At 40.1% G+C, this 12,452-nt stretch overlaps 1 protein-coding gene across 2 annotated transcripts in view; it reads right to left on the reverse strand.

Moving 5' to 3' along the window:
• LOC110394069 overlaps window positions 1-12,452 on the reverse strand; it is a 38,161-nt gene that overhangs the window by 7,932 nt on the left and 17,777 nt on the right. For both annotated transcript variants that reach the window (XM_021387697.1, XM_021387698.1), the window contains 3 exons: window positions 11,341-11,477; window positions 8,434-8,591; window positions 4,037-4,149 (listed from right to left, as the gene is read on the reverse strand). In XM_021387697.1, coding sequence (XP_021243372.1) covers window positions 4,037-4,149; window positions 8,434-8,591; window positions 11,341-11,477 — 408 coding nt within the window. The remainder of the gene's footprint in view (window positions 1-4,036; window positions 4,150-8,433; window positions 8,592-11,340; window positions 11,478-12,452) is intronic.

Here is a 12,452-nt window from a genome sequence, read left to right on the forward strand (position 1 = left end):
TTTAGTTTCTCAACTCATTGCTACCTTCACAGACTGAAAGATTTATCCTTCTTGATGTGCACATTTCACAATAGCATTTAAGTCACGGTTCAAAATACAGCTGGTGCAGCTACTTCCCTGTTAGCAGAGAAGTATTCAAAAGAAATTTAACTCTGTGACTTACGATCTTAGAGGTTTTTCCCAACCTTAACGATTCTATGATTGTGAAAACAAGCTCATTTAAGCAAGCCAGTGAAGAAAGAAAGAAAATCACTGCCAGTCTGATATAGCTGCCAAACACTGTTAGAATCTCAACAATGAAATGCTACCACAGACACAGTGTGAATGGAAGCACTTACTCTTATAGATGTGTTTTGAAATCTGATTTGTTTGTTTCACAGACTAAGAAAAAGCAACTTCCACTGCCACAATCAAGGTTTATCAAAGCATCATAACACAGGCCTGACAAGATGGAAACAGTTCCTAAGTCAGTTGGTCCCCCATACTCTGATGTATAGTCTAAGTAGCTTCCTTGCAGTCCTCTCTCCCAACAAACTCAAGCACAGCAGCAATGGCTCCTCTGCACAGAGATCAGGGCCCACAACACAATCCCTGCCAGCAACAGGGTGCCAATTTAAATAACGGAGTGAAAGAGGAGGATGAACCTAATTGAAAGCACACAAGTAAGAATCTGAGGAACCCTTGCAACACATTCCTTCAAAGAAGTCTCAATCATTTTGTTCAGCTCCCAAATGCTCAGGGGTGTACATCCATAAACAACAAGAGATCTCCTTACAAACCTCCTTGTAACAGCCCTTTTGGCAGGTCTCTGCATGAGCAGGCATGCGCCATATGGGAACTGCAAGAGACAGCCAATGGCACCCAGACAAAGCCAGATACAAATACCTCCTCCAACAACAAACACTACAAACCATTCAAGCTCCACTGCCCCTCAGTGCAACCCAGATGACCAAAGCACCTCAGAGTGTAACTGAGCAAGTTGTGCACCTTTGTATCAGTCAGAGCCAGGCGGTCAGGTACCCAGGTACATGTCACCTCAACACTGCTAGCTATAACTGTACTCCATGCATTTAGGAGGCTGATGGAAACTCATGTAAGGTCACATCACCAAAGCTTATCAAGTACCCAGAGGAGGGCAGAATTAGGGCTGCCTTTTTCATCAAAACCAGAATATTTTATTTTAAGTGACTCTATAGGCTTACTATTGTCCAGGCTGGATAGCATCTGTTTGCAGACCTGCACCAACTGAATCTATATCAAGCAGCATGATGTAGCATGAAAGCAGGAGCAAACATCCACCACTTTCAAGTAGTGGCATTTGCACAGCACTGGAGACTGACTGTGCACTGGAAAAGGCTCTTCAGCAACAGACACTGAAGTGGATTCTCTGAAGATGTGAGCTACTCCCTTTTGGCTCATTGGAAACTGAGGTCAGAAAAATCTGCAGAGCCCATATTTTGTATTTATGCTAGAGATGCGGTACACATTTTGAATGTCATCAACAAGTAGCATATACTGCTCCTTTGGTAGTAATTCAAGCTAAATGGCACACAAACAAAGCCCTCTCAGACCCCTTGGGACCTTCAGACACAAAGACAAAGATATGCAGTTTCCTGAGATCAGAGCTTGAATTTGTAGAGGTTTTAAAGAGGACTGAATCCTCCTTCCCCATAAAGGGGAGCAAAGGCTGCAAGAACTTCATCTGTATCACACGTCTTATTGTGGAAAAGCATCCTTGAGGTGTAAAAAAAGTGTTAATCATTTCTCAAGGTTCACATAAAAGGCACTGAAGTTGCACGAAGTATGTAAATTGCATCCATATTACAGGGACACAGTTATTTATAACATAAAGTAATTACAGCCAGTAGATGGCATCATAATAACTGTGATGCCATACTAACATAAAACAATATTTTTGTCTTACTCATACCTTGGCATCTTCAAGTGCTTAGGAACGTGAAGATTTGTTTCTTTCCAACAGTCTTCAGGAAGGAACTATTATAGAAATACACAGCTTTCCTTCCCTACCCCTTACATTTTGACTTGAGAAGAGACAAATCAAGTTGTTAGTATTTTCAGTTTGGTATGTCAGATCTCAAAGTCCATGTGTTAATATTCCAGGTTGCTTTCTGAGGCTAAAACCTGTGTCTAGGGTTGAGCTTTGAAGAGATTGTATGTGGGCATACAGCATCCGTATGTGCCCTAATAACTAACTTAATATGCAACCTTACTCCACTTGCACTTCATGGTCCTGATGAGTAAAGCAGTATTTTAGGAGCAACAGTATTAAGATGCATATGAATCTGGGGACAGGAATGAGCAATAGCTGGGAGGAGAGGGGAGAGCAGCAGATATCGTATATAGGCTTCAGTAATGCTTTTGACACTGATTCCTCTAAGAACTTCAGAGTAGCTACTGAAGCATGGACTGGACTGAAAACTCACTGAGTGGCAAGGTATAGAGTTGTGGTCCTTGGTGAAATCTAGTGCAAGGCTAGTAATGAGCAGAGTACCCCAGGGGTCAGTACTGGGTCCAGTCCTGTTTAGCATCTTTATTAATGATCTGGACAGTGGGGCAGAGTGCACCCTTTGTAAGTTTGCAGAAAACACAAACGGGAGTGTGACTGATGCACACCAGCGTTGTGCTGCCACCCAGAGAGACTTGGACAGGCTGAGAGATGGGCTGACAGGAACCTCATGAAGTTCAGCGAGGGGAACTGCAAACTCCTGCACCTGGGAACGAACACACAGGGGCCACCCCACTGGTAGGTAGCGTTGTAGAAAAGGACCTGGGGGGTTTATAGTGGGCACCATGTCGAACATGAGTCAGTGTGTCCTTGTCACAAAGTTGGCTAGCTGTATTGCCAAAGTATTGCCAGCAGGTGAAGGGAGGTGATCCCTCCCATTACTCAGCATTGGCAAGGCCACATCTAGAGAGCAGCATCCATTTCTGGATTCCCCCATACAAGAGGTGTGGAACTACTGGAGAGACTCCAGTGAAGGACCATGACAGTGAAGGGACTGGAGCATCTCCTCTGTGTGGAAAGGCTAATAGAGCTGGGGCAGTTCAGTCTGCAGAATGTTCAAGGGAATCTTAACTTACATAAATACCTGAAGAAAGGGCGCAAAGGGAATGCAGTCAAGCTCTTTTCAGTGGTGCCCAAAACTTTAAGTTGGATAATAAAAAGAAGTGTGATTATGCTTTATCTAAAAGTCAGTAATTCTTACATTCCTATTGTACTTTTTTTGCATTAGATATTGCTGATGCTTGTGCTCATTTAATTCCCTATAGGCAGTATAAAAGAAAAAGCCTCCAGCGCAGAACTATCAGTACTATCCAACTTTGATTGTACCATGTATACAGAAGGCAGCTATCAAGTCAATATGAAGTACTTGAAGTACACAAATACAAGGTCATTTTCCCCAGCTATTATAACATTTTCTGTCTTCTTTGTGCATACTCCTTTACTGTTTCAGGTTTGCAATATATTGGCCTCATAAATACAAGAACTATTCCTGGAAACAAGCAGGACCATATTCCACTGGGAAATGAACAGTCTAATCAGAGTTGTTTTTTATTTTAATTGTATGTGATAAACCATACAATGCTGCAGTAAAGGTTAGAAAAGCACTTCACACATTTCTAGCATAAATCAAAGCACCAGCCTGGCTTCCAACATGACATCAATCTTGTTCTCATAAATAGTGCTTAGAACCCATCCCACCCTATGGGATCAGCTTGACATGGTATTCTCATGCAGATTCTACTGACCACAGCAGAAGTGCTCTGTACTCTACCATTACAGTGCCTCTTCCTCATATTGTGTTAATGCTATCTCTTCCAATTGGATATGAAGAAATCTGTTTTGGCCAGTCTATCTGCAAGCTTTTCTAAGCAACAGAATATTTGTTTTCTCTAATTGCAATATAAGTCACTTAACCATACAGCCCCCCTGCCCCTCTCCCAAAAGAAGACATTATAAGGAAAATCTCTTGAACAGTTCCTAGTAAGAAGTATTTTAAATGTAGTTACTCACCTTTCTTTTCAATCTTGGTGCCTTGGAGAGCTTTAAAAAAGTAAGGTGTGGTTTGAAATCCTTGCTCCCTGAAGTGTCAAGGTTCATTTCATTAAAAGATTTTTCCACAGCTTCTGGTAAAGAAAAAGAAATAAACTAATAATCAGAAGATGAAGAAAAATATTTACAGGGTTAGATACAACTCTTACCATTCCCTTTCTTGAGCAAGACGCAGTTAAAACACAGCATGAGAGAAATGGTTGTTATATCATGGGCAACAGACAAAGTAAGCAACACAGGAGGCAAAATACTGCCAAAAAGAAGGGGCAAAATCCACAAAGCAAGTACAACTCCACAGCCAAGGCAGAAATTGAGAAGGAAAAGTCACACAAACATAAAATTCCTTTCCAGATAAGATAGGAACCACTTAAGGAGACGTCAGTTTAAAAACTCTGGCCACAGTTTAAAGCAGTATGACCTTATTCCCCATTGAAAGAAGTGACTGTGAACAACTCCAAAATTTATATTCCAGGTCTTTCAGCCAAGGACTGTAATGACCAGCTAAATTAAATCAAGTTGATCTATGCATTGGTTTTCATCAACATCAAAGGGTGGGATGCAGTCTCACAAAGACAGCAAGGTGAAGCCAGCAAGACAGACCTCTGCAAATCTTACAAACATAAAATTAAGCACAGCTGTTGCAGAACAAGAAACACCTCAGCAGTGAAGAATAACTCCAAGAACACTGAAAGCTTTGGATGAAGCTGGAGTATTTAGCAATTTTTCTTATTAACAGGAATCTTTATAACTTGAATCTATAAGTGAGACAAAAATATGAACATCAACACCTGCCCTGGAAACCTGCAACATTTATATGGTTCTTCTTGCCAGGGCCTACTCCTCTACACCAATTTGTTACTCCTAAATCACTTAAGCACCAGAAGAAATAGGTTTGGCATAGAAGCATGTGTTACAAACAGCATATCACATTTTGATGAGTACATTGCTTGAAATCACCCTACTTTCATTTTATGTTTCCATCAGGAAGTTTAACTGCATGTTTATTTACTAGTTTGTAATACGCATTCATATCAAGGCCAAGCTTGTAGCTTAACTAATTAATACATTAAAATGTTTCTTTTCAGTATTTGTGATGAAACAGCAGCTGGGGCTGTCTGTTCACTTTGCCAAGGCAATTGCTTTATGTCTCCCAGCAGGAAAATATATAGTCTCCAGTTACCTGAACAAGCTCCTCATACCACTTCAGATGCCCTATAGGATGCCCACGTGGCCCCCTCAATTGTCACTGCAAAAGGGTACAGCTCACTGTGGGCATAGATACTTCAGGGCATCTGAAAACTGTACTAGGTGATTATGGTGACATACCAAACCACCTCTGTAAAGCATCTTTGGTTCTTCGTCAAGAAAATATTAACATGAAGAAACGTATTAATTCCTCTAGCTCCTATATCATTAGGTCAAAGCACAACAAGCCTGATATGAGCTCTTTCTAGAGAATAGGTGTTTCTCCGTATATCTGGAGAAAAGTTAGTAAGCTGTAGCTTAACATATCAAACCAACAGAACAGTGTCTCCTTATGTTCCAGTCCCACCAAGCAACATTAAGAAGTTATTACTGCAGGGTGAAGGTCTTCCTGTCAGTTTTACAATAAAGGCTAATGATTAAAGGAAAGTCAAGGCTGGGAAGCATCTTCAGGAAATCAGTTTAAGAACAAAGCTTGCCACTCAGTTTTCCAGGCACCATCTTCTCTAGCTCATTTGGATAATACCAAAATCCTATGACAAATTAAACATTACCCCCTTCACATGTAAGGAATGTCACTGTGACAAGAAAAGGTCAGTATCATCCAGTATTTACCAATTAACTGTAGTTTCGAGTTAATCAAGAGGCAGGATAATTTCCACATTGAAACTGAAATCTATGGTCTATGTAGTACTAAGGGACATAGTTTAGGGTGCAGTATTAGTGTTAGGTGGATGGTTGGACCAGATGATCCTAGAGGTCTTTTCCAACCATAACATTTCTGCGTCTATGATATGGGAACTAACAAACAGCCAAACATTTTTTCTAAAACCCAGGAACACTTCAGAGGATTGAAAACTCCATTGAAACAGGCTGAACTGTCGACAAGTTATTGATAATTTCAACAATTTGATGAGGGCACAATGAGGCAGAGGCAGCTGGCAGGAGTGGCTTGACCATTGCCAGTCAAATCATTTTCCATCAAGCTGCTCTACAAGGCAACATTTGATAATCCACACCTACCCCACAAGCAACTAAAAATTTTGATTAAAAATTAGGAAAAAAATCCCTACTCATTACATAACTATTAACTCTATGCTGAGGGGGGAAGGGAGAATAAAACTGGACAAACATTTGCAGATGTATTTAAAATGATGCAATTCGCTACATATTTACATAATCCCCAGACTCATTAAGTTCTAGAAATGGACAGAAACTGTGCAGAAAGAGAAACACTGGAAGTTACACCTCCCTGAATAGCAAAGCCATTGGTGACAGAGTTAACAGCTTGAAAGCTGGCACCTTGTCTCTCAGCCAAGGAAGTATTTCAGGCAATCAGTGAACAATCATACTACGTTAAACAGATGCAAGTACTGATGAAGTATTCCTGTGGTTTGCAATCAAAATTATTCTTCTCCAGTTTATCTGGAAAGGGGTTCAGATCAAAGGGTAGACCCTGGGTTTACAGAATCCTAGAGACGGAGGTGACCCAGGCAGGGAACAGCAAGGAATAAGGAAGTAATCAAGACACCAACTATTGTAATGATTTTCAGTGTTAATGCAGTTCCAATATCCGTTAAAAAAAAATAGAAGAACATCATAACACACATTCTGCAAAACCAAATTTAAATATTTCTGCTGTTGCTAAAATAGCATGATAAAGATTGATCATTTATGCTATGATTCATTAGGAATAAAACCCTAAGTAAAGCAAAATGGAGTAGGGGGAAAAACAGCAATAGTCAAGAGAAAGGAGGAGGCATTCACTTCTGCATCTTTCAAAAGTGAAAGAGGAAAGCACTAGGATGGGGCTGCAACAAAACTGTTCAACAGTCCCTTTTTTCAATGGTATTGAAGCACATATCTCATGGCCTGGCATGGACAAAAACTAATCTCAGAGGAAACTACATCACACACCTTCCACTTAGTTGTCTTTCAGACCAGATTATTTTGGGTCAAATAGACTTTAGAAGAAACAGTCTGGGCATGGAGAAGTTTGTTGAGGACCTAACCTAACAAGTATGGACAATGTCAGACTACTTTCAACAGAAGCACAGCTGTTTTGAGTTAAAATTACCCCTACTAGGAAGGGAACAATAAGGGGAAAGAATGCTAAAGTTGAACAAAAGGTAATGGGCAGTGAAGTGGTTCATTTAGCTGATGCAAAGAACCTGGTGATGTTGAGAGGCATTTTCTGTCTACTAGCAACACTGGTTACTAAGAGAAAAATAAATAGGAGAAGAGAACACAACTAATTGTCAAAGCTAGGAACTCGAGTAGGGACAAAGCAGCCTTAAAGAGAAAACAGACTATTCTGAAAAAGACAACATATCCTTTGAAGATCACAGTGTCTTTGTGCTATGTGCCTTTTTGAGAAACATTAGTTGAACTATGCTTCCTTCTGCAAACAAAAAGCATATATTGATTATTTCTGCTCTGTTGGAAGTTGAAGCCCAGGATACAGAGTGGGTTCTGCATTGCAGGCTAAACCAGCTCCTAAGAACAGAAGGCTGGAGAAAAGGGGGGGAGCATCAAACCCTTCAGATGACACGTTCAGCTGAAGGTAAGCAGTTAAGAACGGGAACATCTGTGAACCCATTGCTGCTTTGGAATTTTAGAATAGGGGACAGAAGCCACTCCTGTACTTCAGTTCTACCCTCTACAATGGAAGCAAAGATTGATATGCTGGTAGTACATATGTTCATGCAAACACTGCTGTTTGTCGCATCCTGTCCCAGCAGTAATAACGATTTCATGCATGCCCTAATTTGAAGTACTTCAAAACTCAAGTGAGGTCAATACTCACAAGGTTTTCAGTTTATAAGAATAGATAAGGCCCCAAAATTGAGGTTTCGCTTTGAAAACCTATGTACATCACAGGGCCACAAGATCTATACTGCAGGGCCTGCTGGAGTAGCCTTGCTGTTGTGTCTTGACAAGTCAAGTGCCTGTGCTTCTCATCTGTCTCAAATTAGAACACAGAACTTGCTCTCAGCCTCTTCTGCAGCTATCAACTTCATATTAAATATTTAAGAAAGAGGCAAAGGAAAGGCAACACATCATAGACAAGCACAACATCTCAGGCCAGCACTTATAGATGTGGACTCTGCAGATTAGTTTACCACAAGTAGTAAAGAGTCAGATCAAGCACTTACCTGCAATTCTGGAAAGCATTTTCTGGTTTTCCTCTGACATTTTCACATATATCACTTGATTGTTAAACTGTCCAATCCCATGAAATTTCATAATAAGTTCTTTACTCTGCAAAATGGCATCCACTTTGGTCTTGCTTTGCTTCAGTGCCAGAACAGCCCTTAAAAAATTAAGCCCACTGTTTTCTGATAGAAATCTGACATACATGTGGAAATACTTACATTTTTAATATTACATAATATACCTGCTTTTGGCCACTCTGTAGCACTATACAAGATGTAACAGGTGCACTATATTCCAGTGCAAATACCTTTGCACAGGCATTAAGTAAATTATGTCTTTCAATACCTTCAATTTCAGTTTATACAGTAGAAATGAATTTTGCTGGAAAAGTGAATGTTCAAGTCATTAACATGCCAGAAATGTCTACGCAAATACATTACTGCTAAGCAGTCAAAGGGATAAAATTGGACTTATATTTGTCATGAAATTTAAACCTCTGTCATTGCAATTTTCAACCAGTTCACTACTTTTATTCTTAAACTGAAATAAATCCATGTTTCCGGCTGCAGTACATTTAACATTCATCTCCATTATATTTCAGTATTCAAGGACAGTTATTAAAACAAAGTGATGGTTATGGTGGGAGCTCTAAGTCCCATTTCAACTAAGTTTTGACACGCACCTTGCTGTGCACATAAATCTTTGAAGAAGTGGATTACCAAAAGACAATACTTCAACCATTTTGCTTAAACATTCAAAGAAAATTTAACTAACTGGTTTCTGAAAAGTGAACGTCATGTCTTTCAGTAACATAATACCCACTGAAGTGCTACAGGTACCTCTGTAAAAGGGATCCTGTCAGACTTCAAGCCCAGGGTCTGAGCAGAAGCCTCCCAGTAATGCCTTATCCATATAACAAAATACCGTGCAACTGAGGATCACAGGAAACCAGTCTGTAGGCTGCTGTTTCCTGAGTTTACTTTATCATTACACCTAGAAGTTTGGACTACACTGCTTCGTTATTTAAAAAAATAATCTTACTATTGTATTACCTTATCCAAACAGGAAAACAGCAGCACAATCCAGATGGCACAAGTTCTGTGCCATGATCCTCTTTGGAAAGTATTTCATGCATACCAAGGTCATTTTGGCCTACAACAGTCAGCATTATGACCAGTCCCGACTACCATATTGATATCAGCTATTACATAAGAGCTGCTGCTTCTTGAGACTCCTGGAGATTGTGCAAATGAAAATTCTGAGGACAGCACTGAAGGTGTGGAAAAGAAATGAATTCTCTGTAGAGGATCTTCCTTCCTCCAACTTAATAACAAGCAGAAATAACCTGGCCCTTTGTACACTGGCTGTAGTGTCCAAACCACTATTAAGATCTTCTGGAAGAGCTTGTGTCATGAGTTCTGAAAATGCCTTCCTCCTGCTGTAAGTTTCAGCAATGCTATTAGCATGAGTAGATAAATACTTGGCTTAACAACTAAGGCAGTCTTTTCTTTCACATGGCTACGTAGAGCCATAGCCACTGAACTGCAGCTAGGTAGAAGATAAAGGATGAAAAGCATTTGGCAAGTAAGATCCGCTTTTCATTAGGTATGCCCATTATTTCTGTATTACAGGCACACATTCAGTCTTAAGTTCATTAACACTACTTAGCTTCACTCACCTCTCCAACTGATTGATTCCCATTTTGATTGCTGCTCTCCTCTAGTTTCCTATCCTCTTGGATGAGGGCCTGCCCAGTCAGCAACACTGGCAGGGATTTTTATTACTAAATTACTGTACATAGTGACTTTCACACACAGACTTCTCAGCCTATATAAAGGTTCTCCTCTACTTTCCCTTAGGTCCTCCCAAAAGCTTCTTGAATGAACAGTAAACCAGGTCACTTTAAAATAAGGCATATACAAATCTGTCATTTGCATTTGCATCTTAGACCTGCTCAGCCATCTCTACCTTTCAGATATTTTTTTCTGTTTAACTTTTTTGTTGGTTGTTGTTTGTTTAAAAGAAAGCTTCCTTGTAGCAAGGCATTTTCCTTTATGTCCAGGCATCCTGCTTTCTGTCCTGTGTTACACTGGCATGATATTAAGGCCTTAATCTTTTTTGCCATTTCCTTGCTTATCACAGAATGGCTTAAATTGGAAGGGACCTTAAAGATCATTCAGTTCCACCCCCCTGCCATGGGCAGGGTTGTCACCCACAGTGTGTGGAGAGGCCCCTGGGGAAAGAGATGCTCTGTGCAAGTTCGCACCTCTACCAAGCAACACCATCGCCAGTGGGAAAGGGCCTCCTCATGCCCAATTCAAAAGGCTTAGAGGAAAAACTCCAGCATATTCTGCCCACTTTGACATCTGGTCTAGCTGCTTTCTGACCATGGGGCTGTTTTCTTAAGTCCTCTTCCATTATGCCCATCATGACTCAGAGGACCCCACTAACAATTCCCAGCTTGAATTAAATGAGTGGAGCTTGAAAAGGAACTAGATAGACTTTTGTTTTCCTTACTGCAACATGACCTATCAGTTAACGTTTTCCAGCTGATACAAGCATGGCTGATCTGAAAACTGGGGCTTCTCAATAGGCAACAGATTTGGAAAAATTTACATTTATTGAGTTAATTTATGGTAAAAACAACATAGCAGTAATTCCATTCACAGCCATGCTGCCTTCTCCCCCCCCATGACAGATGCACAAAATTTCAAACCCTGAAGCATCCCATCTAGCTTTTGCAAAGAACTTTTCTCACCACGTGTCAAGAAAACAAGCCAGAAACTGATCAGAAAATCCTAAGAAAGAAACTGGGTATGCCCTATTAAAGTTATTATTCACAACAGAAAGAAGGTTATCACATTTACAGATTAGTTAACTGCACTTGAATTCAGCAGAATTCTTACTTTTTTACTTCTTCTTCTGTTCCCAGGTGAGCAACTATTACAGTTAGGTGCATGGTCTGAACAGGAAGGAAAGCTCTCGACAAGTCAGGCTCCTTTGTGAATATGAGCTCTTGGACATCTTCAATTCTATCCAAAATCTGCAATGCAGTAAACAGGAGAAAGGAAAGTAAAATGTCATTTTGGAGTGCCCAGGTACTGCAGGAAAAAAAATTATAATGGAGAAAGCTGTAGCCTCACACACAAGAATGCAGGTCCAGTTTGAGTCAAACTGCAAAACCAAAATCCAGCCCCACACCCCCAAAGATCTATCATAAAACATTCAGATTCAATTCCTAGCTTAGCTTTTCACAAATGTATTGATCTGTTTTCCCTTTTTAAGCTTGCAGGCTAAATTCATAGCTCTCACATGAGCCAGCACCCTAGATCTTAAGCTAGGTCTGGATCTGACCCTAAGCATGTTTGAATAAAACTCACAGCAGTGTGTAAATATTAATGCTATTTTCATGCAGTAGTCAGTTCTTTAATAGACTGTGGAAATTGAATAGCATTCCCATAATTAATCTTATGCCATTTTCTGATTACAAGTTTGATCACAGATTAAACTGATGTCTCTTCCCAAGAGGAAGCTAACAGCAAGCAAAGTAAATCAGTTCAGCAAACATGCTGTTGTCCAAGTTGATGTTTTCCAGAACTGCATGGCTCTTCTGAGTCTATCCATGCATTTTCCCCAAGTGGCTCCAACTGTAGGTTGCAAAGAAAGGTTTTTCATTACAGCCTGTTAAGTTTTAGAAGCAAATCACAAAAAAAGGCAGGTGGGAAAAGAATTCAATCACTCAAGGAATAAGCACCTTGTATCTTAATAAGACATCATTACAGCTATTTGAGGATTTTCAGATTATTTCAGTGAGCACGTGCTGGCTTGCATGCCCAGATGCTCACATATGTTAGAACTCTTAATTCTTGCATAGGTTGAAACAGCTGGGTCAATGTTTTTGTTTCCCAATCTTTCTACATAAAGCTTTGGCAGTTGTGCAGTCCAGTGAACAGAATCACAACCTGTGCAGCAGAATAAATTAGTGTAATTTCCTGATAAATATCAGGATAAAGCCAGA

This window comes from Numida meleagris, chromosome 2 (genome assembly GCF_002078875.1).
Source record: "Numida meleagris isolate 19003 breed g44 Domestic line chromosome 2, NumMel1.0, whole genome shotgun sequence".
Lineage (NCBI taxonomy): Eukaryota > Metazoa > Chordata > Aves > Galliformes > Numididae > Numida > Numida meleagris.